This window comes from Silurus meridionalis, chromosome 26 (assembly GCF_014805685.1).
Source record: "Silurus meridionalis isolate SWU-2019-XX chromosome 26, ASM1480568v1, whole genome shotgun sequence".
NCBI lineage: Eukaryota > Metazoa > Chordata > Actinopteri > Siluriformes > Siluridae > Silurus > Silurus meridionalis.
The window spans coordinates 3,815,757-3,839,215 of record NC_060909.1 but is presented as its reverse complement, the minus strand read 5'-3'; the positions used below and the strand labels follow the sequence as shown (position 1 = coordinate 3,839,215).

The following is a 23,459-nucleotide window of genomic DNA, read 5'->3' as shown; positions in this document are numbered from 1 at the left end:
ATGTTAGATGTATACCTGAACATTAAGAATAGCATTAACATTACAAATATTCTGAAATATAACACTAGTGTTGTTCAGTTTATTACTTTTCAGATATGTGGTTTACACCGGTAATAAAAAAGTACAAAATACTTGGTACCGGAAATATGTAAAAACCATTGGAGACATCGGATCTCAACATTTCCACCATTCAAGAAATACAATGACATGCGTTTTGATTGCAAATTGAGCTAAAGATGTATTTTGCTGCCTAATCTTTGGAATAACTGCTCATATGGGCCAAGCTGATCAAATAAGGGCTCTGTTTTAGGCCTTTACTGAAGGCCTCATTTAATTCCACTCTGAGCAAAGACAACTCTTTCTTTTTCTAAAAAAAATATGACTCTATTTGCTCATACTTTCTTGTTTTAGCAAAACCTATTTTTTTCCTCAAAGTTGCTTTTGACCTGCCCTGCTAAAACATAAGCAACATTGTTAAATGGCTCCATACTAAATTGTTAAACAAACGGAAAAAACACATTTGCGGATACTTCAGTCATCTCTGAGTCATTCTGACTACCAGAAAGTACATTTCAGTCTATTTAATGCATTAATTAATGCATTGATTGACAAGAACCAACCAAGAATTTCAGCAGTAAAACACCTTAAGCAACATTAATGTACTAGCACTTGTACTAAATGATGTTTAATTTAAATAGCCTAATTAATGACCTAAAAATAATCAGGATTCATTCGATCATTGAGTAAATTGGATGTACCAACACCTGAATAGTGATGTTTTTGGCAATGGGGGAAAAGATGGTATCCATAATGAGTGAACAATTTTTTTATGTTAAGTAATGCAGAAAAGTTTCTGCACCGATTTTTGTAATTTGTTTTTCACATAGAAATAAGATTTACACCAGCAGTATCAGTAAGATCATTTACGGCTCACCAATTAAAACATCACTGAGCATCCTTGTGATCTTTAGGGTGAACAACTAACATTATGCCCCATCACGCGTGCGCGTTGCACACGAGTCTCGCACCATTACATCATTTAATTCAACACATAATCAATGCCAGAATAAAGTAAAGCTGCCTTTGTACCCTCCCCTTACAGAGCCTCGGTGTACTGACAGCTTGGAAGGTTTCTTCTTTCAGCCAGCTCTTTCTGCTCTGCGCTCTGAGGAGACACACAGCTCTCCAAACGCACCAAAAGCTGACTGTTTGCTTACCCAGAATTGCTTCAGGCGCCTGGAGACTCAAAGGATTATAGTTTTGGGGCTGCAGCAACAGGAGAACCCTAGCAACAAACAGGTAGGCTTCATCTTCGGTTTTTCCTGCATAGAATTTAACCTGATGATAGATAGATAGATAGATAGATAGATAGATAGATAGATAGATAGATAGATAGATCGATAGATAGATAGATAGATAGATCGATAGATCGATAGATCGATAGTGCAATTGATAACCATCTGCTGTGAGCTTAAGTCTTAAATGAACTAATTAAGTGTTGAATTAACGCCACAGTGTTGACAGTTCAGTCAGATAGATTATGGTGGAGAGAGAGAGAGAGAGAGAGAGAGAGAGAGAGAGAGAGAGAGAGATTGCAATTAATATCCATCTGCTGCAGGCTTAGATTTTAAATGAACACATTTTCGTGAATGAACAACATAGTGTAGATAGATAGATAGATAGATAGATAGATAGATAGATAGATAGATAGATAGATAGATAGATAGATAGATAGATAAGATAAGATAAGATAAGATAAGAAAAGATAAACCTTTATTCGTCCCACAGTGGGGAGATAGATAGATAGATAGATAGATAGATAGATAGATAGATAGATAGATAGATAGATAGATAGATAGATAGATAGATAGATAGATAGATAGATAGATAGACCATATGCAGTGACCTTAAGTCTTAAATTAATTAATTAAATTAATTAAGTGTTTGAATTACACCAAGTGTTGATGAAAAGTTTCATGGCAACTTTTACAGTTCAGCCAGATGGATATGGATATCTATAGATATTAACTTAATTAGATTAAGTGTTAAATCATTAAACACTTCACCACTGATGTAACACCATCTTTGTGAATGTTAAAAAAAAGATGAAAAGAATAGAAAAACTGAATCACTTTAATATCCCACAATGTAATTTGTATGTAATGTAGAAAGCAAGTAAAAGTAATGAAATGAAAATATATATAATTGAAGTTTTTTATTATATTTTTGCTGAACTGATTTTTGCTGACCTGACCTGATATGGTTATGAGTGGATCCTGGATCAATGTGATAATAATGAAGGGAACACTAGAATTATATACTGTTAATAGAATTTATGGTAAATCAGCTAATTGTTATTGATGATTCTAGCCAGTTATTGTAATAACCCCTGCCTGTTTTCCATAATTGTTCCTGAATGTGGAAAAACACAAACATCATATTATTGCATTACAGGCCAATTTTGTATTTTTATTTCTATTTACTTCAGTTAATTCCCTTGCAGAGGGTTCTCTGTGATTTTTTTTTACATGATCATACAATATGTGTGAATTGCACCTTCAAAGTAATAATGAGATATAATTCATTTGTTTTATTTTCTATAAATCTGTATTATCCTGAAAAGCAAAAATAACCATAGGCACTGCTCATATGCCTCAGCTGCAGTTGTGCACAAACAACACTAAGTCACTATCTGTCATAGGAATATCCGAATAATCCTCGAGTTCTTTGAAGGACAACTTTTGAGACACTTTTGGAATGTTACATGGCAATGAGATTTGAAAGGTCATGTCGGACCATGAGTGAGAAAGTGACATTATTTCCTGCAAGAATATGCTGCAGCGAAATATCCATGGCGTATTGACTAGACGTTTACCAATGAAGTCGTGAAGGCCATAGTGTTAAATTCAAATGCAATCAAATGCTTTTACAAGAGGCCACAAAAGGCACACGGCAGGTTGCCTTATATTATCTAGGAGTCTATTTTGAATAGCCAGGGATACTGCTTTATCAGTCGGTTCCCAACAGCTCAGGTGCTAATTATAGTCTAGAATTCTTTAACAGTGCCACAAAAAACATTTGGTGTATTTTCTAAATGACAGATTGTTTAATATGCTGCAAATCGGCTGAGGTTGCTTTGCTTTTTCTATGCTCCTGGCCAACGACTGTATTTTTTCTAAAACAAAAAAAAATATTACTTCCTGTTGAGTCACAGAAATCACATCATTAATTTTTCTATAACAAATTAAACTTGAAGTTGTTGCTTAGTGTGAAGTGAGGCAGGAGTGGCAGGGAGGGTGACAGGGGGAAAATGCAGTGAGAGTATTGTGATTAAACAGATTTCTTTTTCGTTTGCGCAAACTTTTCATTTACTCATGAATAAAACACTCTTGACTTATATAACAGAAGAATATGAATATTCTCTTTGTAGCAAGAGCTAATAAATGTAAATCCACTATTAATCTTAATATAACTCAACACACTGACATACACTCACTCGAACTCAACCTAAATCTGAAGCTTTCCTTGTGACTCACAGATTTTCCAAACTCTCGTTCAAGGAATAACATAAGAACACTAGGCTTTTTCTTTATTCATCCACTGCTGGCATCTGGTCATAAGTTAATGACACTTACAAATTGCCTGATTAGGTGGTGATGGTCTACAGAAAAGTACCATACAGCAGCTTAGGAACTGTAAAGTTACTGTTTGTCTACATAAACTTAAAATTACAATGTAGTCTTATCACAAAATCACAAGAATCAGGCAAAAAATGACGAGTTCTAATGATCAGTTCCTAGAACTCACAGTTTCCTAGATTCACTCTCACATGTAGGAACGTCTCACTATGCCATGCATCCAATGCATCAATAAATCAGTGTGTATATTACATTCAACTGATACACTACTGTCAGAGACTGCATGCCGGAATTACCGTAGCAGTCAAATGTCGTTGCTTCACTGTTCAGAACAAACCATGGTAGCAATAAAAGCCGGAAAATAATTTGCTGTGAATGAAGTTGCATCTCTAACATGTTAAAACTTTAATGCAACAGATCCCTTGCTAGCTCATGCTAATGATTTGGAAGCTAGTGCTAGAGAACAGATCTGCTAGTGCTAGCAAATCTGTTCTCTAGCTAGTTTTCAAATCATTGCATTGGTTTATAATTGTCAAATCATTTAGGTTGGAAAGTTAAAAAGGAAGAGATGTTGTAATAATAAAGGCAATTTGTAAAGCATTTTGACTCATTTTTAGGTAGAGGACTGAAGTGCTAAACCACTAGTACCCTCTCCAATCACAAATCTCTGCCTGGTATGACGAAGAAAACTCAAACATAGAAAGAAAAGTCATGCATGCTTTATTTATTTATTTATTTATTTATTTATTTATTTATTTTTATTTTTTTTGCTAACAAGAACTGCTAGGAACACTAACACTATATGTCATGAGGCAAATGTTGATGCAAGAACATGTAAACCGCTGATTTATTGAAGATAATGCTACAGTGTTAGTACATGGTTGTATGTTGTAACATGGAAGACTATATCAATACAAAAGCTTGGTACGGACAGAAAATCACAGATTCCTTATATACTGTGGTCTGTATTTGTGAACAGGTATGTGTAATGAGTAAGATTGCAAACTGTTGGTCCTCTGTGTTGTAGTCTGGAGGCCATGTTTGTACGCCTTGTAGTTAATTAGAGTTTACAGCATTGGCATGACAAAAGCTCCACTCCCTGAAAAAAAACCATGATAATCTGTGAGAAGCTCCTGAGTAATGATATATTAATTGCATTCTGCTGGTGAAACCTTCTGGGAGTGAAGTAGGCCATTCTATGGATTTTAGGTTTCTCCCCAAACCGTTTTGACAGGGCGGACTCTCACTTCTGTATCAGAGGCTTCCACTAGTGATAAGTCATTCATTAATGATTTATTCATTCTGAACAAGCCTTTAATATGACTCAAAAGAACAAGTAGTCTCAAAGAGTAATTTGGTAATTTTTTGCTGGATGTGCATGAGCAAAGCATCGCAAAATCTCCATAGATTAGGTACAGGAAACAGAATTAAATAGTTTACCACTCAACTCTTTTAGTCTGAGCCATTCATTCTTTTATCACGTTACTCCATTATACGCTATGCAGTCCATTACACAGAAAACAGAATTGAGTAGTTCATCTCATGAGTCCTCTGGTCCGAGTCATTCGTGACTCCTATGCAGTTATATAGACGTGTTGAGGAATCTGCTTTCTGAAAGTGTAGTGTATGTGAGCCCAAGAGGAAACATATAGCAGATGATACTGATACTTTACAGTGGCTTGATTGATCCCAAAATCGTCAATGCAGTGTCTTAAACCACCCTTTTTCTACTTCACAAAAAAGAAGAAGCTGGTGATGTTCAGGGGGTTGGTGTAGCCTTGCTGTAGAGCTTTCTAAATGTATTTCTTTATGATTTTCTTTAGCTGACAAATGGTAAGATGCTTTTTTAGGGTGGTGTAGTTCCTGGCAAGAGCTCAACATTACAATAATATGGCTTTAGACTTGCACTTGTGATACAGTTGGGCCTGAGTGTAATTTCTCATCACAGTTCTTTACATAGTATTGTTACTCTGGATGTGCTAACAACGTGTTATCAAACTTGCAGGTGAGCCATGACATCTTTGCTGTTACTTTGCTTGTGTCTTCGGGTAATCTCAGCAAAATGGATCATTCCAGACTACTCATATACAGGTGAGTAATTTTCAACATTGCACTTTGGGCTTCCCCATTTGTATTAACCAGAATTGGTCTTTTTGCTAATAAATCCTTACAGATTCTCCAACGTTTTTTTTTTAGCCCTGTACTTTTTGCATTTGCCCCATTGAATATTGAATGTGTACTGTTATTTTAGTAAACCTTTAGCAGTTTTAGTTGGCTGTAAATGTGTAGTGGTATATGTTAAGATTATTAGTTTATTAATAACTGTTTCGTTGTATGTCTTTCAGAACCAGAAAAAACTCTAAGCGTTAGCATTCCCATTGCTGACCCTCTTCAACCCTTAATGGGTGATACAGTGGTTTTGCCCTGTTACTTCCAGGATGACACAGTGGATGACCCAGGTGCTCCCACCATATCCCCTTTGTCTTATCGCATCAAATGGAGCATAGTCACCGAAGAGAAGACCACAGACATTTTGGTGGCCATGGAAGGTCATGTGGTAGTGAATAATAAGTACACAGATAGAGTTCAAATGGTGGCATACCCCACCAGTTTAAATGATGCCACCATTAAAATCACACAGCTTCTTTCGAATGAATCGGGAATGTATCGCTGTGAAGTCATGCATGGAATCGAAGACAGTAGTGCTTCTATTAATGTCCAAGTGCAAGGTAATGCACACCTTTTCTTTTTTTCTTTTTTTTTACATATATACATTGACATTATAACATTATGAGTGGAGAATGTTTCTTCATCATGTCACCTGTTAGTGGGTAGCAAGTGAACATTTTGTTCTCAAAATCAGTGTATTAAAAGCAGGAATAATGGGTAAATGTAAAGATTTGAATGAGTTTTACCAAATTGTGACGTCTAGATGTGTCAGGGCATCTCCAAAACTGCAGCTCTTGTGGGCTGTTCCTGGTCTGCAGTGGTCAGTATCTATCAAAAAAGACATGTGGTCTGTATGGTCCGATCCAACAGATAAGCTCCTGTAGATTAAATTGCTAAAGAAGTTAATGCTGTTAATGCTTTTTTTTTATGCCTGCTTGGTATGCCTGATCAATGTATATACAGTATCCTACAAAATTAAGTACACCCCTCACATTTCAGAGGACAGTTAATCTGTACTGCTATATAAGCTGCACATTGGCTACTCTAAAATATATCCAAGTTTTATTTATTTATTTATATAGTATCGACCCTTGAGAAGATATACTACAATGTTTTCTAAAATATTTAAGCACGATTAATCTCATGATTGTATGTTTATTATTAGTGAAACCATACTCAACATAGAGCATTAAGACAAAATATTCTTGTAAATGTTTTAAAGTTATGATATTTTAAATGAAACATTTTTGCTATGTTTCCACACGGACCGTTTTAATTGCCGGATTTTGGTCCTCTAATAGAGATTTATGTAAAATATGTTTTGGTTAAGTTTATTCTTTTTTTTATATCTGAGTAAAGAAGGGATGTTGTGAATAAATATGTGTTGTGTTGAAGGTTTTAATTTCGCCTCTTATATTTATTTATTTATATTATCAAACAGAAATGCGTTAATCGCACATTAATTTGCATTAATGTGTTCATTCTGACAGCCCTGAAGTATATATATATATTAGGGTGCTGATATTTTCACTTAATTGAACACGTGAGTTATTTTCAAATGCGATATAATATTTTCTGTAGGCATTGTGTTCCACTACCGTGCCATTACTTCACGTTACACCCTGACGTTCGAGAAGGCAAAGGCGGCCTGTATTCAGAATAGTGCTGTGATTGCCACACCAGAGCAGCTACAGGCAGAATATGATACAGGATACCACCAGTGTGATGCCGGCTGGCTTTCTGACCAGACTGTTAGGTGAGTTCAGAGAACCTTTTCATTTTTATTAATTGAATCAATCAATCATTTATTCAATTATTCACTTATAAACAAAAACAATACACAATATATTTTTTTATTTAGTGCTTGTAAATTCCTCTGCATTCCTTTATATAATGTACTATTTTGGTGCTGTTGATAAGGTATCCTATCCACGAACCCCGAGAGGCCTGCTATGGCGACAAGTTTGAATTCCCAGGAGTGAGAACGTATGGAGTAAGAGATGTAAACGAGACCTATGATGTGTATTGCTTTGCGGAGAAGATGTCAGGTATACAAATGCAAACTTCAGGCAAAGTCCATTTTTTCTTTTAATAAACTGTTCACACATTTAATTCCTTCCATGTTTTTTTTTACAGGGAGGGTATTCTATTCAAAATCCTATAAAAAGTTCACCTTTGATGAAGCTCAGGATCAGTGTGCTAAGCTGGGTGCTAAATTAGCCACAACTGGTCAGCTGTATCTGGCCTGGAAGGCTGGTATGGATGAATGCAATGCAGGCTGGCTGGCAGACAGGAGTGTCCGTTATCCCATCAACATTGCCCGACCCCAGTGTGGAGGAGGTCTTCTTGGAGTGCGTACAGTGTACCGCTTCGTTAATCAGACCGGCTATCCTCCACCAGAATCAAAATATGACGCTATCTGTTACACAGGTGCACATATTGAATTTTATTTTCTATGTCCTAGTCCTGCCCAAGTTTTTTTTTGGCTTTACATAGCAATATAGATATATCATTAGCAAAAAAAATTTCTTTCAGCCATATGGATTTAGTGATCAAATATGTTTTTTTTGTTCTTTAGATGAAGAAGAAGAGGGCTCAACCTTATTCGACCATACAATTCCAGATATACTGACTACAGAGGCTACAAGTGAGGTAATAAGTGTGGATATGGGGACAAGCGGCCCACCCGTATTTATTCCGCAGACCTCACCTGGGAGTGAGCTAATTGGCGTGGTTGAAACCCACAAACCCCCCACCACAACTGCTGACCTCCTGTATGTAGAACAGGAAATCACACAGCTGCCTTTGTCTTCACCACCCAGCATCATTGATGGCTTTATTGCGGTGACTGCACAGCCATTAGAGCATCCAGTGTCCTTTACTGGTAAGATACACACACACACACACACACACACACACACTCAATTTTTATTTATTTTAATGTCATATACAGTATATATTTGCATTGCATTTGCATATTCGCATTGATAAAAAAACAATTTATTCATATGCAATAGTTAGTAGGTGTTAAACTTGTATTATTTAGAAAGTCACCAATTATATGTGACCAATATTTAAAACATAGATTGATTTCTCCTCGCTAAACTGTTTCTCACGGGCGTTCTCTCAGCACCATTGCTGCTACGTAAATATGACGTATCACAACACTTCAGTGATCGAGGCGTCTCCTGAGAGTTACATAAAATACAGATTAACATGGCAGAGGTAGAGCTGCATCTTCCTGGAGACAAAACAGGAAACGAATGTCTGGTTTTATTTCCATTTGTCCGTTTTTCTTTTTTTTGCACTACAAAGGCGTGTTTGTGAAAGACTCTTGCGTTAGAAGTCAGAAGGTAAATTCACTTAGGTAAATTGATAATTTGTTGTCTGTCTGAACCACAGAAATAAAAGTCAAACTAAAAAGTCGAACTATATCAGTTATGGAAATGCACATTCCTGATATATATTATAAAAACACTCAACAATTATAATAGGGTTTCAGTAGTTGTTTCATGTCTCTTCCATCCAGGTATTGTCTTCCACTACAGGCTACGCCAGAGTCGCTATGCTTTCACATTTGCCGACGCTCAGTTAGCCTGCCAGGATATTGGTGCAGTGATTGCTAGTCCTCAGCAGTTACAGGCTGCCTATGAAGCAGGCTATCACCATTGTGATGCAGGCTGGCTGGCTGACCAGACTGTTAGGTAGCTTACAATGATACCTTTCAGTTATTATGACATTTATTAGTATAAAAAAATGCATCAACAGAAACAAGTTAATTTAATGTTAGTTATTACTGTGTTGTACATGCATTGTTTTTTTTTTATTTCTTACACAAATTAGGTATCCTATTGTACATACACGAGAGAGATGCACTGGTGATTTGGAACATTTGCCTGGTGTGAGGTCTTACGGTGTACAATCTGCTGATGAGCACTATGATGTATACTGTTACATGGACAAACCAAGAGGTATAAAGGATCCAGCTTCAATATTTTAACAACTTTGAAGACAAATTAGATTTGGTTTGAATCAGAAATGCTGTTACAGAAAAAAATTATATTATAAAACTGGAAATTGGAAACCCCTCCAGAACGAAAACACTGGTTTAATAAACCTACAGTATTGTAAAAAAAGAAAAAATATATTGTTATGCAAAAAACCCACAACCCTTAACCATATTTGGACCCCTTTTCTTGACTTCTCACCACTGTATGACCCTATTGACTGACAATTCACATATTTACTTTTTATTAATTTTTTTTGTTTGTTTGTTTTTTACTTCTGGACCTTATTAGTTACATTTAATTACATTTATTATTGATGTTTGTATTTGTATTTTTGGTTAAAAAAATGTTATGATATTACAAATGTACTGTGTGGACTAAATGAATTGATTAATTAATTAATTAATTTATTTATTTTATACAGATGGTTTGTTTGTCTTTATAATGCAATAAAAAAATTAATGTGTTGATACATTTAATGTATTTATTTATTTATTTTTAATAAAACACCAGGGTAACTAGAAAAAAAAAAAGCATTTAGTTGAGTTTTAACTAAAAATGTACTTAATACATAAGAATGTAAGCCAAAAAAAGATATATTTCACTATTTTATTTTTTCAGGGAATGTTTTTCATGTGAGTTCCTCTGGGGGTTTCACATATGATGAAGCAGTGGCTTCTTGCCAGTCCCAGAATGCCTCCTTGGCCTCCACAGCTGATCTGTATGTGGCCTGGAAACTAGGCTTTGATAAGTGTCGTCCTGGCTGGCTCATCGACCGCAGTGTCCGCTATCCCATTAATAATCCAAGACCTCAGTGTGGAGGAGGGAAGCATGGAGTTCATACTGTCTTCAAGTTTCCCAACCAGACTGAATATCCTGATCTTCACTCCAAATTTGATGCCTACTGCTTGCAAGGTATATAACATTTATATAGTACTTACAACATAAATACTGTAGAGGAATTGTCACAAGTTTTATATATAAATGTATACTGATACTTATTTTTATTATTTCACAGTTGATCTCCAATTAAATTTGTATGAGAATGAATATAATATGACACATATTGAAGAGGACTTGGTGAACCTGACCACAATAACTGATCTTTCCATGGCTGGTAATTGATTATATTGTCTGCATCTACAAAATTAAGCCTAAGATTTTTAATATTTGGTTATAAACACTGTTAATCCCCATTCTTCCACTTTCATAGTGAACCACACCTTCACTTCATCCATTCCCATGGACATCTCTGGTTCTGGTTCTGCAGGCCTGCCATCTGGGGGCAGTGGTTTTTCTGGTGATGTATCAGCTAGTGGAAGTGAGGAGCAGCCTAGTGGGTCATCAGATTTAGGAAGAGAACTTTCAGGATCTGGACTTCCATCTGGGTCCTCAGGTTTTAGTGGAGAACTTTCAGGATCTGGACTTCCATCTGGGTCTTCAGGTTTTAGTGGAGACCTTACAGGATCTGGATTTCCATCTGGGTCTTCAGGTTTTAGTGGAGAACCTTCAGGATCTGGACTTCCGTCTGGGTCTTCGGGTATTGGAGGAGAATTTTCAGGATCTGGACTGCCATCTGGGTCTTCAGGTTTTAGTGGAGAACTTTCAGGATCTGGACTTCCGTCTGGGTCTTCGGGTATTGGAGGAGAACTTTCAGGATCTGGACTGTCATCTGGGTCTTCAGGCTTTGGAGGAGAATTTTCAGGATCTGGACTGTCATCTGGGTCTTCAGGTTTTGGAGGGGAACTTTCAGGATCTGGACTGCCATCTGGGTCTTCAGGTTTTGGAGGGGAACTTTCGGGATCTGGACTGCCATCTGGGTCTTCAGGTTTTGGAAGAGAACTTTCGGGATCTGGACTGCCATCTGGGTCTTCAGGTTTTGGAGGGGAACTTTCAGGATCTGGACTTCCATCTGGGTCTTCAGGTTTTGGAGGGGAACTTTCAGGATCTGGACTTCCATCTGGGTCTTCAGGTTTTGGAGGGGAACTTTCGGGATCTGGACTGCCATCTGGGTCTTCAGGTTTTGGAGGGGAACTTTCAGGATCTGGACTGCCATCTGGAGCTTCAGGCTTAGGAGGAGAACTTTCAGGATCTGGATGGCCATCTGGGTTTTCAGGTTTAGGAGGAGAACTTTTAGGATCTGGGCTGCCATCTGAATTTTCAGGTTTAGAAGAAATTTCAGGATCTGGACTGCCATCTGCATCCTCTGGTTTAGAAGGAGAACCTTCAGGATCTGTACTGCCAAGTAGGTTTTCAGGTTTAGGAGGAGAATTTTCAGGATTTGAACTGCCAAGTGGTTCATCAGCCATAGGATGTGATTTTTCAGGATCTGGGCAAAGCGGAGACATGTCTGGCTCAGGCCTTAGTGATTTAGGCATAAGTGTGACTTTCTCAGGAAAAGACACAATAATTTCTGGTGATGGATCAGCTTCAGGGACACCTCAGGAAGCTGGGGAGGGCAGTACAGAGATCCTCACTTTCATGTCAGGTCTTGGTTCTGGCTTCTTCAGTGGGGATGGGGATGGGTCTGGGTCAGGAAGTGGTTCAAGTTTTGGTTCAGGGGAGAGTGGGTCTACGACAGATATATTTAGCATTTTTGGAGAAAGCAGTAGAGGGGAAACCTCTGGGATTTCTTCAGGTCTTGATTCTAGTGGGGAATTCTCTGGATTCAGTGGTTTGCCATCAGGTGTAATGTCTTCTGGAGATGATAGTGGTTTCTCTGGAATTAGTGGCAGTGGAATAATGATGGTGAAAGGCCAGTGGATGGACGTATCCACTGCTTCAACCCTTACAGCTCAAGAGCTGGGTGGTAGTCAAATGTATTTCAGTGGCTCTGGAGCTCAACAGGGGTCTGGTTCAAGTGGCTCCGGTGTGAGTGGAAGTGCTGATTTAAGCGGCTCTGGAAGTGGTTCAGGATTTCCTGACATCACCTTTTTAAAGTCAGGTCTTACTGATCTCATAGACCTATACAGTACAGAACAAGAAGCCTCTGGAACTTTGACATATGGATCAGGAGAAGGGAGCGGTGATTTCGATGAAGTCTCTGGTCTTTCATCAGGGGACACATCTGAAGCATCAGCTAGTGGAGAAATTATTTCATTTACTGATGAGAGCTTGGTGGAAGTTCCTTCAAAGTCCACGCAAAACCAGGAGCTCAGAAAAGGACCGGTCGAGCACAGCGGGAGAGAGAGTGAACTATCTTTGAGTAGTGGGCACCACTATACTACTATGTCAACAGAAGAACACCATCCCACATCCATCCCTAGTGAAGATCAGGTTCATTTAACTGATGAGCCAACAGTTCAAGTTCCCTCAGGGCTGCTTAGTAACAGTGAACTGCCACAGGAAATCTTGTCGAATGCTGCTAAATCCTCCTGGAATTATAATTCTGTGACTCCAACATCTACGACCGGCACCACTACCGACCCTGCCTTTTCAATGCAGACTCCGACTGTCATAGAGATCCCAGCCATCGAGAAAGGTAAGCTAGTAATTAGAGATGCTAGCAAAACAAGAATACAGTAATCGGAAAGGATTGTCCAATATACTAAACCAAACGAATCATGAGCTAAACATGAGGTAATATTTTGTTTCACTAGTTCAAATGTTTCATTTCGTTTTCCTGCTGTCTATATCCATTTTGTAGCTGCTGTGGACCCATGTCATCCAAATCCCTGTGGTGCTGCTGCGTGTTCTGTGCAGGACGGGGTTGGCGTATGCCACTGTCCACCTGGGGTGCCGGCGGAAGAGTGCCACTTTGGTGAGTCATTTAATCTGGCTATAACTTGTATTTAAAGTGTCAAACATGCATTTTAATATGGCATTTGAGTTTAATTTGATGTTAGACATTCTGTTGTGTGCATCTCTGTCACAATGATCTTATTCCCATTACCTGTTTTTTGTTTAAGTGTTCTCTCTTAGTAATGGAACACTCCTGTCTTTCCCTGTCATCGTTCCCTATCGGTGTGTGTGTGTTTGTGTTTGTGTTTGTGTGTGTGTGTGTGTCTTTTTTGTCCATTTGCTTGTGCCTGATTGGCTTCCTCCGATTTCACAGGTTGTTTGGCATGTGTGTGACGATATCTGATTCTACCTGATCTATTTACAGGACCTACCAGTTATAAATTCAATTCATTGATTGTGCACCCATGTGTTGTTTTTGTTCAGCTCTGCCTTTACTCAAGTATGGCTTAATCATCACTCCATTTTCCAGCCTGCTACACGCCTGTTAACACCTGGTACATGCCTCTACTTTTCCTTCTACTTGATATAAATCTGTACCATGACCTGATGCAGCACTTTATAAGCTATATGTAAAAAAAAATCCATTCATTTTGAATCACAAGGGATTCCACTAAATTTATTTCAATCATTCAAACAACGATGCTAAAAAAAAACATTTTCTCCCAAACCATTTGGCGAATTGGTGGTTTATTGATTTGCAATGGCCATATAAACATGTTGCATAGTTCATGGTTCCAGATTTGATCAGCGGCCGTGTTCTACCTTGGCGTGACCTAGCTCAAGGGTCTCTTTATAGTTCCCAGTCTTAACCGCAGAACCTTTATTTTCAGAGGTTGATGTGTGCCATTCAAACCCTTGTGCCAATGGAGCTACGTGTGTGGAGGTACAGGATGCTTTCAAATGCTTATGCCTGCCCAGCTATGGAGGGGATCGCTGTGAGATCGGTACGAGGTTGGCTTCAGCTAATTCTACTAACAATCTCTCAAAAACAACCAAACCTGATACCACTAAAGGCAGTCTCAGTGCTCTGGAAGCACTAGCTGTTGTTTTGTGTGTCATCAGTGTGCTGGAACATGCTTATGTAAAATTATAAAACTAGCCATTCATGTTTTTTTGCAAAACGGTGTCAAGTGGTTGGGATGAAAACTGTGCTAGTGGAAAGGGTGCTGTAAAGGAAGAAGTTGATCATTTAATGGTCAGTATGAAAAAGCACTTGGGGAAAACAGATGTTCCTGAGTGACGCAAGCAGGTAGGGAAATAATAACACCGGGCCAGTGCTGTTTATGTTTTCCATTTGTGCCTAGCACCAGACTGTTTTTGTCCTCTACGTTTTGCCTGTTTATTCCGGACTACATATAGAAATGAATGTACTTCGTACAGCATGTGTGGATGAACAAAGAGGTATTCATATCCTTAGGGTGTATTTTGTCACAGACTTTCTTCCAATTCTATATATTCTATAATAACACATCCTAATATATTCATATTGCATTAAAAATGTATTCACAATGTGTTGCATTTCAAACACAAAAACCCACTTACTTATAAATACTGGGCATTTACACATATAACTGTTCACAGATACTTCTATAACACAAAATGTCATTATAATACAATTTTATGATTCTCTGTGCTAGATTTTCTGTTTTCTTTATGATCATGTTGCTATTCTTTCTGATTCTATGTTGATCATATGAGGCTGCTACCTCATCACAGACACTGATAATGTCATATTTATTAGAGGACAAGCAACTTTTGTTCTTATTCTGGTTAGGGTTTATACTGAAACCCAAAGAACTATCCAGTTAAAATGTGGTGCACTAATTGGTGAGGGTCTAAATAACACACTGATCAAATTTGGCCACCATTGGGCTAAATTTAGGTCAAAGTCTGGTATCTCTGGATTTCTTGGGTTGAGCTGAGAGTGACTTCACCAGATCTTGCCCAGTTTTGCAAATGCCATCACCAGAGTCAGCCTCACAAATGTCCAGAGCTGAAAAGTAACGAATTATATTTACTCACATTCTACTTTTTAAAGTAGTTATTATAATCTACTTTAATTTGAACTAGGTTTTTGTTTGTACTTCTAGTGAATTGTACTCATATACATTTTAAATCATATCTGTTACTGCGTAAAAAGAAATAGAAAATATGCAAGGGGATAAAAATTTCGCCCCCGAAATGACTGCGCTGATTGATCGATAGACGGAGAGCAGTTGTGCTAAACTCACGAGAAAAAATGATGGAAATGAACAAGATGGAGACTGCATAACCTCAGTGATGGAGACCCAGCTGAAAGCGAAATACAGTGGAATGTCGATACTCGCGACATTGACACTCGCGACCTCGATAGTTCGCGACTTTTTATTTGGAACCGGACTGAGAGTAATTTGCTAAATATCTGCAAGTTCAAATGTTAAAATTTTTGAAAAACTATTAATTATTGTTTTATTTATTAAAAGTAGTAAATAAAACATTTATGATAAGTAATTCACAATTCTTGTTGGGTTTACAGTACAGTACATGTACAATTATCATTGAAAAAGGAACCATTAAAAGTAGAGTCAAAACCTTGCGATCTTTTGTTACTCGCGAGGGGTCATACAACGTAACCCCCAGGAGTCTCAAGGTTGCACTGTACCGTCAAAACGAAATGTTCAATGCGTGCGGTCACTGTCTGAATTCTGAATCAGCATTTGCGATTTTTCTCATTTTTATAAATTACATTATAACAGGAATTTTTTTTGCTGCCAAAGGGCATAATTCACGTTAGACTCAAGTCATGGATTGTAGTGTTTTATGTGTTTTTTTATTTATTCATACTTTTTATTTGTACAAATAGGTTGAGATTTCAAAATTCAATCAAATTGTATTTGTCACATACACATACATACAGAGAACGACATGCAGTGAAATGCTTTTTACGTCTGTCCGGCATTTAAGCATAAAAAGGAATAGAATTTAAGGATAAAAATAAAAACAGAAAAAAAGGTCGATAAATAAAAAGTAAAAACTGCATAAAATATATGAAAATATATGTGAAAATATTAAAGTATATGCATATACATGGATGCGCATAGCAGATATTGACAGTAGAAATTAAAGTGATTTAGTAATTGTCCTTGAAAGTGTCCATGAAAGTGTCCTGAAAGTGTCCATTTATATCTCCTTATCATGTTTGAACTACACTAGAACCCCCCACTGTTAAAAAATAAAGATAAATTTTAAATGAGCTAATTTTTACTTTTACTTAAGTAGATTTTTAGACCAGTAACTTTAACTTTAGTAGAATGTTTTATTACTCTTTCCACCCCTGCTAATGTTTCAAAAATAATTTGAATATGCAAAATGGTTTACCCTATAATGAGTTAACAAATCTGATGTCTAGAGTTAAGACTCTGCTTACCTCCACCAACAATTGTAGCACATCTGTGAATGCGTGGCTCACTGCTTGGCCCTGGAAAACACTGCTTGCAGCATTAATATTTAATATTTTTTCTTCCTTACTATTCTCATTTCTAAGCAACTATAAGGCATTTGTTTTCCAATGAGTGTTTACTGAAAGTTTAAATCATGATATCAGTTCTCAAGAGCGTTATATACATATATATCCTTATGCACTATAACACTAAAAACAACTATAATATATAATATTGCAGGATTTTGTTCATGCGTATATTATTATTAATGAACGGATGTTACATGCGTATTATATTATAAACCAATGTACTATTGCCTTAAAAGTGTTATGCATGTGACTATAGCTGTTAATATGCAGACTATAATTTTATGCACTACAATGTGCTAATTATGTTACGTAACACATTATAAATGCTTTTATAATGCATTATGAATACAGGATTTGTAGGAAATGCTACACGTTTCTCATAACAAGTGTCGACAAACTTCAAGTTAAATTGTTCATCTAATAATCCTTTGTCTTCTCAGCTGAAATGTTATGCAAGTGTTTATATCCAGCCCAGTGCGTACCAGGTTATTGCAACTCACTGGAATAAAGTGTGACCTCCACTATGCTTATATATAACTGCAGACACAGAAACATGTGAGGAGGGCTGGACTAAGTTTCAGGGTAACTGTTACTTACACTTCTCTGAGAGAACCATGTGGGAGGAGGCTGAACAACACTGCCGAAGTCTTGGAGCTCACCTGGTCAGCATCACCAACCCGGAGGAACAAGCATTTGTTAACGGTGAGAAACAATAATTGACACATTATGTTTGTATGTGACTGGATCTTCACCATTATAACCGAGTGTCTTTTTTTTTTTTAAGGCAATGCACAGGATTACCAATGGATCGGCCTAAATGATAAGACTTTACAAAATGACTTCCAGTGGACAGATGGAACCCCAATGGTAAGTCTGTTCGGTTTATACTGCTAATAGAAATTAGCGTCATTTTCATCCAAGGTCATTTTTTATTGTAATTTTTGTCCCAGCAATATGAGAACTGGAGGCCTAATCAGCCAGATAATTATTTCAATTCTGGTGAGGATTGTGTGGTAATGATCTGGCATGAATACGGTCAGTGGAATGACGTACCTTGCAACTACCATCTACCATTCACATGCAAAATTGGCCCAGGTATGGTGTCATTAAAATTTAAATCATCTAGATCATATCTTAGTCGAGTGTAATTAGCATTTACATTGTGTTTCTTTTTCTCAGTAACATGTGGCCAGCCTCCTGAAGTGAAGAATGCTCGGTGGTTTGGGACTAAGAAGGAGCGCTATCAGGTCAACTCAATAATTAGATATCAGTGCCATGATGGCTTCAGGCAGCGCCATCCACCTGTGGTCCGCTGCATGGCAGATGGACACTGGCAAGAGCCAAAGGTGGAATGCATACCCCGTAAGTGACACGTTTACCGAGTAGGAAAACGGTTTCTATGACCAGATTCATTCTAAAGTCATGTCTTATATATATATTGTCATACACTCACTGTCCACTTTATTAGGAACCATATAAACTTGCATATTAATGTTGTCATCCAATCATCCAATCATGTAGCAGAATAGAGTTCAAGCATTAATAAACATCTCTTGGTATTTTTCTAATACAATTGAGTTTTATTTAAATTGTATTTGTACATTTCTTTTTACAATGGATAAATAATCTTAAATGAAATAAATGGCTTGGGTATATATTTTTATTCCTAAATTGGTCCCCGTAAGTTTTATCTCTAATGGGTACAGAAAGCTAGTGGCGATGTTTGCAAGGGAAAATACCTTGAGATGTTATTAGGATGAAATATTAAGTGGAACCAGAAGGCAACCCACCATCATCTTGGTGACACCGAATGTCCATTCAGTATAGTTCTCTCATTGTTGAGGTTATCAGCTGTTCTCTGATGGAGACTTGAGTGCAAAATTGCTAGCCATTGTAGCAAACTGTTTACATGAATCACTGCACAAATCCATTTTTATAACCCTAAAGTGGAATTTTCCACAATAATCTCATGTATCTTTAGGATGTTGAGCCCCTCAGCGTCATTGAGTGGTTTTCAATTTATGAAAACTCAATTTAGAAGTAGGGCATTGGGAAGTAAAAGTTAAGTCCAGAAGTCAGAGAAGGACAGGATCTCTGGTATCTCAGGAGCGATCTTTAACTAGTTTCAGAGAGCCTGTGGCCATATTCTTGATCTTGGCTGACAGTAGTGGAAGCCAATGTTGTCTTCATCTGTTTTTACATCATAAATCAGGCTCACAGAAGTTGGATGGAAAGTAGGACAAGATTGTATTATCAAAAAGGTCATTAGAGATAATAAACCAAACAGTCTTAAAGGTGGACTCAGGCAAAAGTGTTGAGGCAGTAACAAAAACAAGTTTTTGGCAAAAACACACAAGAGAACAGAAATTGTTACACAATTAGAAATACTTTAAAGTATTGGCGTAAAACAGAGATATTTTGGGCAAACAGGGTCGAAATTGTGAAATAAAAAACCAAAAGAATTCCAAAAAACACAGATAAAACAGAAGGCTTAGTAATATCACAAGCCAAGTGAACAGAGCAAACACTTTGCGAAGAGAAAAAAAGGTGCTTCTAAAATGGAAAGCAGAACACATTATTGTTATTATTATTATTAATCAATGTTATTATTAATAATAATATTAATGATTAATAATAATAATAATAATAATAGTTAATAATAGTAATACTTATTATTATTATTATATAAAGTCCGCTGGTGATCGCTGGTGGTTGCTGATAGTTGTTAAGGGTTCCGTTTGTTTGTGTTTGTTGGATTAAAACAGGATTTATGCTGTGACACTTTAGTATTCTGTGATGTTTTTCTCCTCGTCATAGCGGTTATGAGTAATTATTATAGGTGTTTGAAAAGCATCACTATTACAATCTTGATACTTCTTCCGGACAAAATTCCGGCGCGTCCGGGGTCGCAAGCAAACCGCGCCCATATGCCTCCTTCTCATTTATACCCAGGGTAACAATAAGTATGGGGCAATTAATTTCCCCATAGAAAATTAACGCGGAATAAAACTTGTGTGTCACAGCTCGGCCCTCAAGCGTCCGACATGCAAATTTAGCATAGTGGGTCAAAACCATATGCCCCTCGAACCCCAGACCCACTCGGAATTCCGTGACATTCCGGCCCCCATAGAAAATAAATAGGGATTCCGACCCACTGCCGTTTAGCCATAGATCAAACAAAAGAGCCTGGTGGGTGGACTTGCATAATGGGACATGCTCTAACCCGACACTCAATGGGGGAAGAGGGTAGGGGTAACAAAGTGGGCGAGGTCACAATAATACAGGAGGGGGGGGGACATGTGATATATCAACAGACTCAGCCCAGTATACAGAGTTGCACTGAGGGTAATATAGTGACGTCACATGAAATCGCCTTAAGCCACGCCCCACCATTGGTAAAAAATAGGAAAAAAAACAAACGTACTCAGAAATTAGCGTATGATATGTCGAAACACAGTGAGGGAGTTGAACCCCGGGTGAATTTTCGGTGTCACATGATGTCATAGGCCACACCCACCATGCAAACATATTTGCTAACTGCGTCGCTATCCTCTCTCCGACCCGGACGTGTGACACCAAAAACCGCTTGGCACAGCCTGGGGAATCTCAGCCATATCGACGTGGGCACAACCATGCAAAAAAAGCAAAAAAATTCAAGCAAAACATAAATGTAAACACTCAGCATGGCAACAGGATTTGAATGGCGGGTAAACTTATGATGTCACACGACGTCACTGACCTCGCCCCTTCGGAAAACGAGAGCAATAACAGGCATGTGTGGTGTTGAAACCTTCTTTTTGAGTACGATCACATCTCACGGTTGGCACTAAAAATGACACGCCCGGTGCCAAGGTTCGTGCCCAGTGTCGAGTTTTCCCCCGGCAAGCACCACTCACATTTTCTTCAGGAAATGTCATATTCTAGTTTGGGTTACTGTAGCTTTCCTGTCAGCATTATGCAGAACAGTTTGAATGGCATTTTTGCACCATTCTTTGTATACCCCAGTGTGTAAATCTGCAGTTTGGTCTCACACTTAAAGTCAAGTCTACAATTTTGCTCATTTGATATAAAAATTAACAGCATTTTTTGTCTGAAACTGCATGATTTTATATATTGTACTGCTAACACATGATTGGCTAGTTAAACAGGTATGCATTTGTTTCCTAATAGTGACCATTAAGTGTATGCACAAATGTATATACAGTGTGTAGTTGGGTATGCATGTTGTATATTGTTGTTTTTTTTATCATTCAGTTTATATTATTTTCTTGTTATCTTAGAAACCAAAAGAAGACTACTGAAGAGATCCATTAGGCGCCAATCTGTTAAGAGGTCATCATTGAGGAAGCACCTCTAATAACTTAAAGAAGAAATAATTAAGAGATTGAAAAAAAAAAAATCTTTTAAATTTTTCACATTTTTTCATGGCCTTGAAATTAATGAATGCATTATGTATTAAAAAGTGTTATTTTTAAAATAACTTCCCAACCTGTATATAGTGTCACTCCCAACATGTTGTAGTGCTTCGATAAGAAAAAGTAATCTGTTTTGTGATTCTTTTCCCAACCTAATCCAAGAAGCCACTTTTTTTTTTTTTTAATTAGTATTTATTCCCACAGTTAGTGTAATTGGATCTCTGAACTTACTGAATCAGATTGTCTCAAGGTATCAGCTGAATTTTACCCCAAAAAAAAAAAAAACATTTTCAGAGGAGGATCTTTCATCCAGACAGTCTGGAATTTTGTGGCAAAAGGGAACAGCTAAGAACCGTGTGCAATCCTTCTTCTTAGAGGGACAACGAAATAGGTTACTGTTTTTGTTTGTTTGGGGTTTTTTTGGACGCAATTGTGTTAGAAAAAAATATAGCACTTATTGTATACAAGATAGTAAACAAATTAAATTATGTGATGAATTATTATAATCTATAGTCTATCAGAATGGATAGTGTGTCTAGAAAAATAATGCATAGCCATAAATAAGAGAGTTTACATACAACTAATTTATTTCATACAAATTATAAAAAAAAGCTATCCTTTTTTGATATGTCTGATGACAGTAATGTGAAATTAAATGTATTTATTGATTTCTCAAAATATTACATTCTACCTGGCCATTTGACATGGTATCCCCATCTCGTTAGGCCTAAAATACAAATAAAAATTAATATATATACATGCATTAAAAAGCAGTGTTCGATGGCCAGATCCTGCAAACTGTCATCTTAAACATGCATATAGATCATTTGTGCTGTATGTTTCCATGTTTTTGACATATTGTAAGCTGTGCAGGGCACAGTACTGTGAGACCATCATCACTCTCCCTCTTTTAAATAGTTCTCAGTTTCAGTTCTTATAAGACCTCATTGATGTTTCTTTCTTTTTTTTTTCCTCTAATGCTTTTTCGCTAATATCAGTTATAACACGTGCCTTACGAATGTCTTTCTTACGAACTGCCCACGTCCTGGGTTTTGTTGAATATCAATTAGGGGCTGTGCCTCTTTCTTCCATCTTATTTTTAATCAAGAATGTTGAACTGATAAGTGTAACAGTACAGTAGATAACTGTAACCCAGGAAACAAATGCAGACTCGAAAAAAGAGGACCAAAAAGAAGCCCTGCTGAAGAACAAGAACGAAAGACTGAAAGACGGAGGTTGCCATCAGATTTGACTTTAATCTTTTCACAGATGACGACACACAGCCTGTAATACATGTATGAAACAAAAGCAAAAAAAGTGAAGAGATGAGAAACGCCAAATAAAACATTCTACAGATCACTTTTTAAGATTAATTGTGTGTTCTTTCAAAACAGTTACAAGCGAATAGAAAGTCACACGTCTGGTTTTAGGACTCGGGACTCGAGAACTTGCACTCTGAGACGTTATTCACAGTTCACAGGTGATGGAAAGTGTTTGCACCTTGGCCAGCCCAGTCTAAAAATGCAGCTGGGTTGCTTATTGAGCACCCTGGGACTTACAAGAGTTGTAAAAACGACAGGCATTGCAGTGTGCGCAGAAGGGTGGAGTGTAGGGTGGTCTTTGGCTGAATGGGCTCTTTTAGGGCTCCTCTTAAGCACAAGGCCCTTTCTCCTCTCTTACCTAGAGCTCCTCCACGTCCGCAGAGTAAACTCACACACTGAGACACCTACTGGAAGGACAAGCTCAGTTTCAGAGCTGAAATGAAAATACTGTATGTAAAGCAGTAACTCATTTAAACACCTTGAATATAATAATGTACATTCTGGTCCTCCTAAAAGGATTTATTCAGATGTGGATTTGAGCCTCTGAGAAACTGAGAAAGTTCATCTAGATTTGTTCCTATAGTTAATGAGACAAAAACTCTGATGAGAGAAATATACATTATGTGGTCATTTTGATGCTCCTTCAAACATTTTTAACA

The 23,459-nt window shown here is 37.4% G+C and overlaps 1 protein-coding gene across 2 annotated transcripts; it reads left to right on the top strand.

The window, feature by feature from the left end:
- Window positions 1-1,110: 1,110 nt before the first annotated feature.
- Window positions 1,111-22,840, top strand: acana (aggrecan a). 2 transcript variants are annotated; one of them, XM_046840772.1, is made up of 19 exons: window positions 1,111-1,299; window positions 5,644-5,729; window positions 5,984-6,367; window positions 7,389-7,563; window positions 7,728-7,855; window positions 7,944-8,237; window positions 8,386-8,691; window positions 9,337-9,511; window positions 9,651-9,778; window positions 10,436-10,729; window positions 10,833-10,931; window positions 11,028-13,295; window positions 13,461-13,574; window positions 14,386-14,499; window positions 17,607-17,765; window positions 17,848-17,930; window positions 18,014-18,158; window positions 18,243-18,425; window positions 21,344-22,840. In XM_046840772.1, exons 2-19 carry the CDS (start codon window positions 5,651-5,653, stop codon window positions 21,418-21,420), a joined length of 5,205 nt encoding a protein of 1,734 aa, XP_046696728.1. In that variant the 5' UTR covers window positions 1,111-1,299; window positions 5,644-5,650; the 3' UTR covers window positions 21,421-22,840. The 2 variants fall into 2 exon arrangements, with proteins under 2 accessions (XP_046696728.1, XP_046696729.1); XM_046840773.1 differs by lacking the exon at window positions 14,386-14,499 and having other exon boundaries at window positions 21,344-22,839.
- Window positions 22,841-23,459: the final 619 nt, after the last annotated feature.

Excerpts from the sequence above, each read along its gene's own strand:
- acana (XM_046840772.1), top strand. The coding sequence starts at position 5,651 with ATGACATCTTTGCTGTTACTTTGCTTGTGTCTTCGGGTAATCTCAGCA. Across the intron at positions 13,296-13,460 it reads GATCCCAGCCATCGAGAAAG|CTGCTGTGGACCCATGTCAT; the intron begins GTAAGCTAGTAA and ends TCCATTTTGTAG. Across the intron at positions 17,931-18,013 it reads GGACAGATGGAACCCCAATG|CAATATGAGAACTGGAGGCC; the intron begins GTAAGTCTGTTC and ends TTTTTGTCCCAG.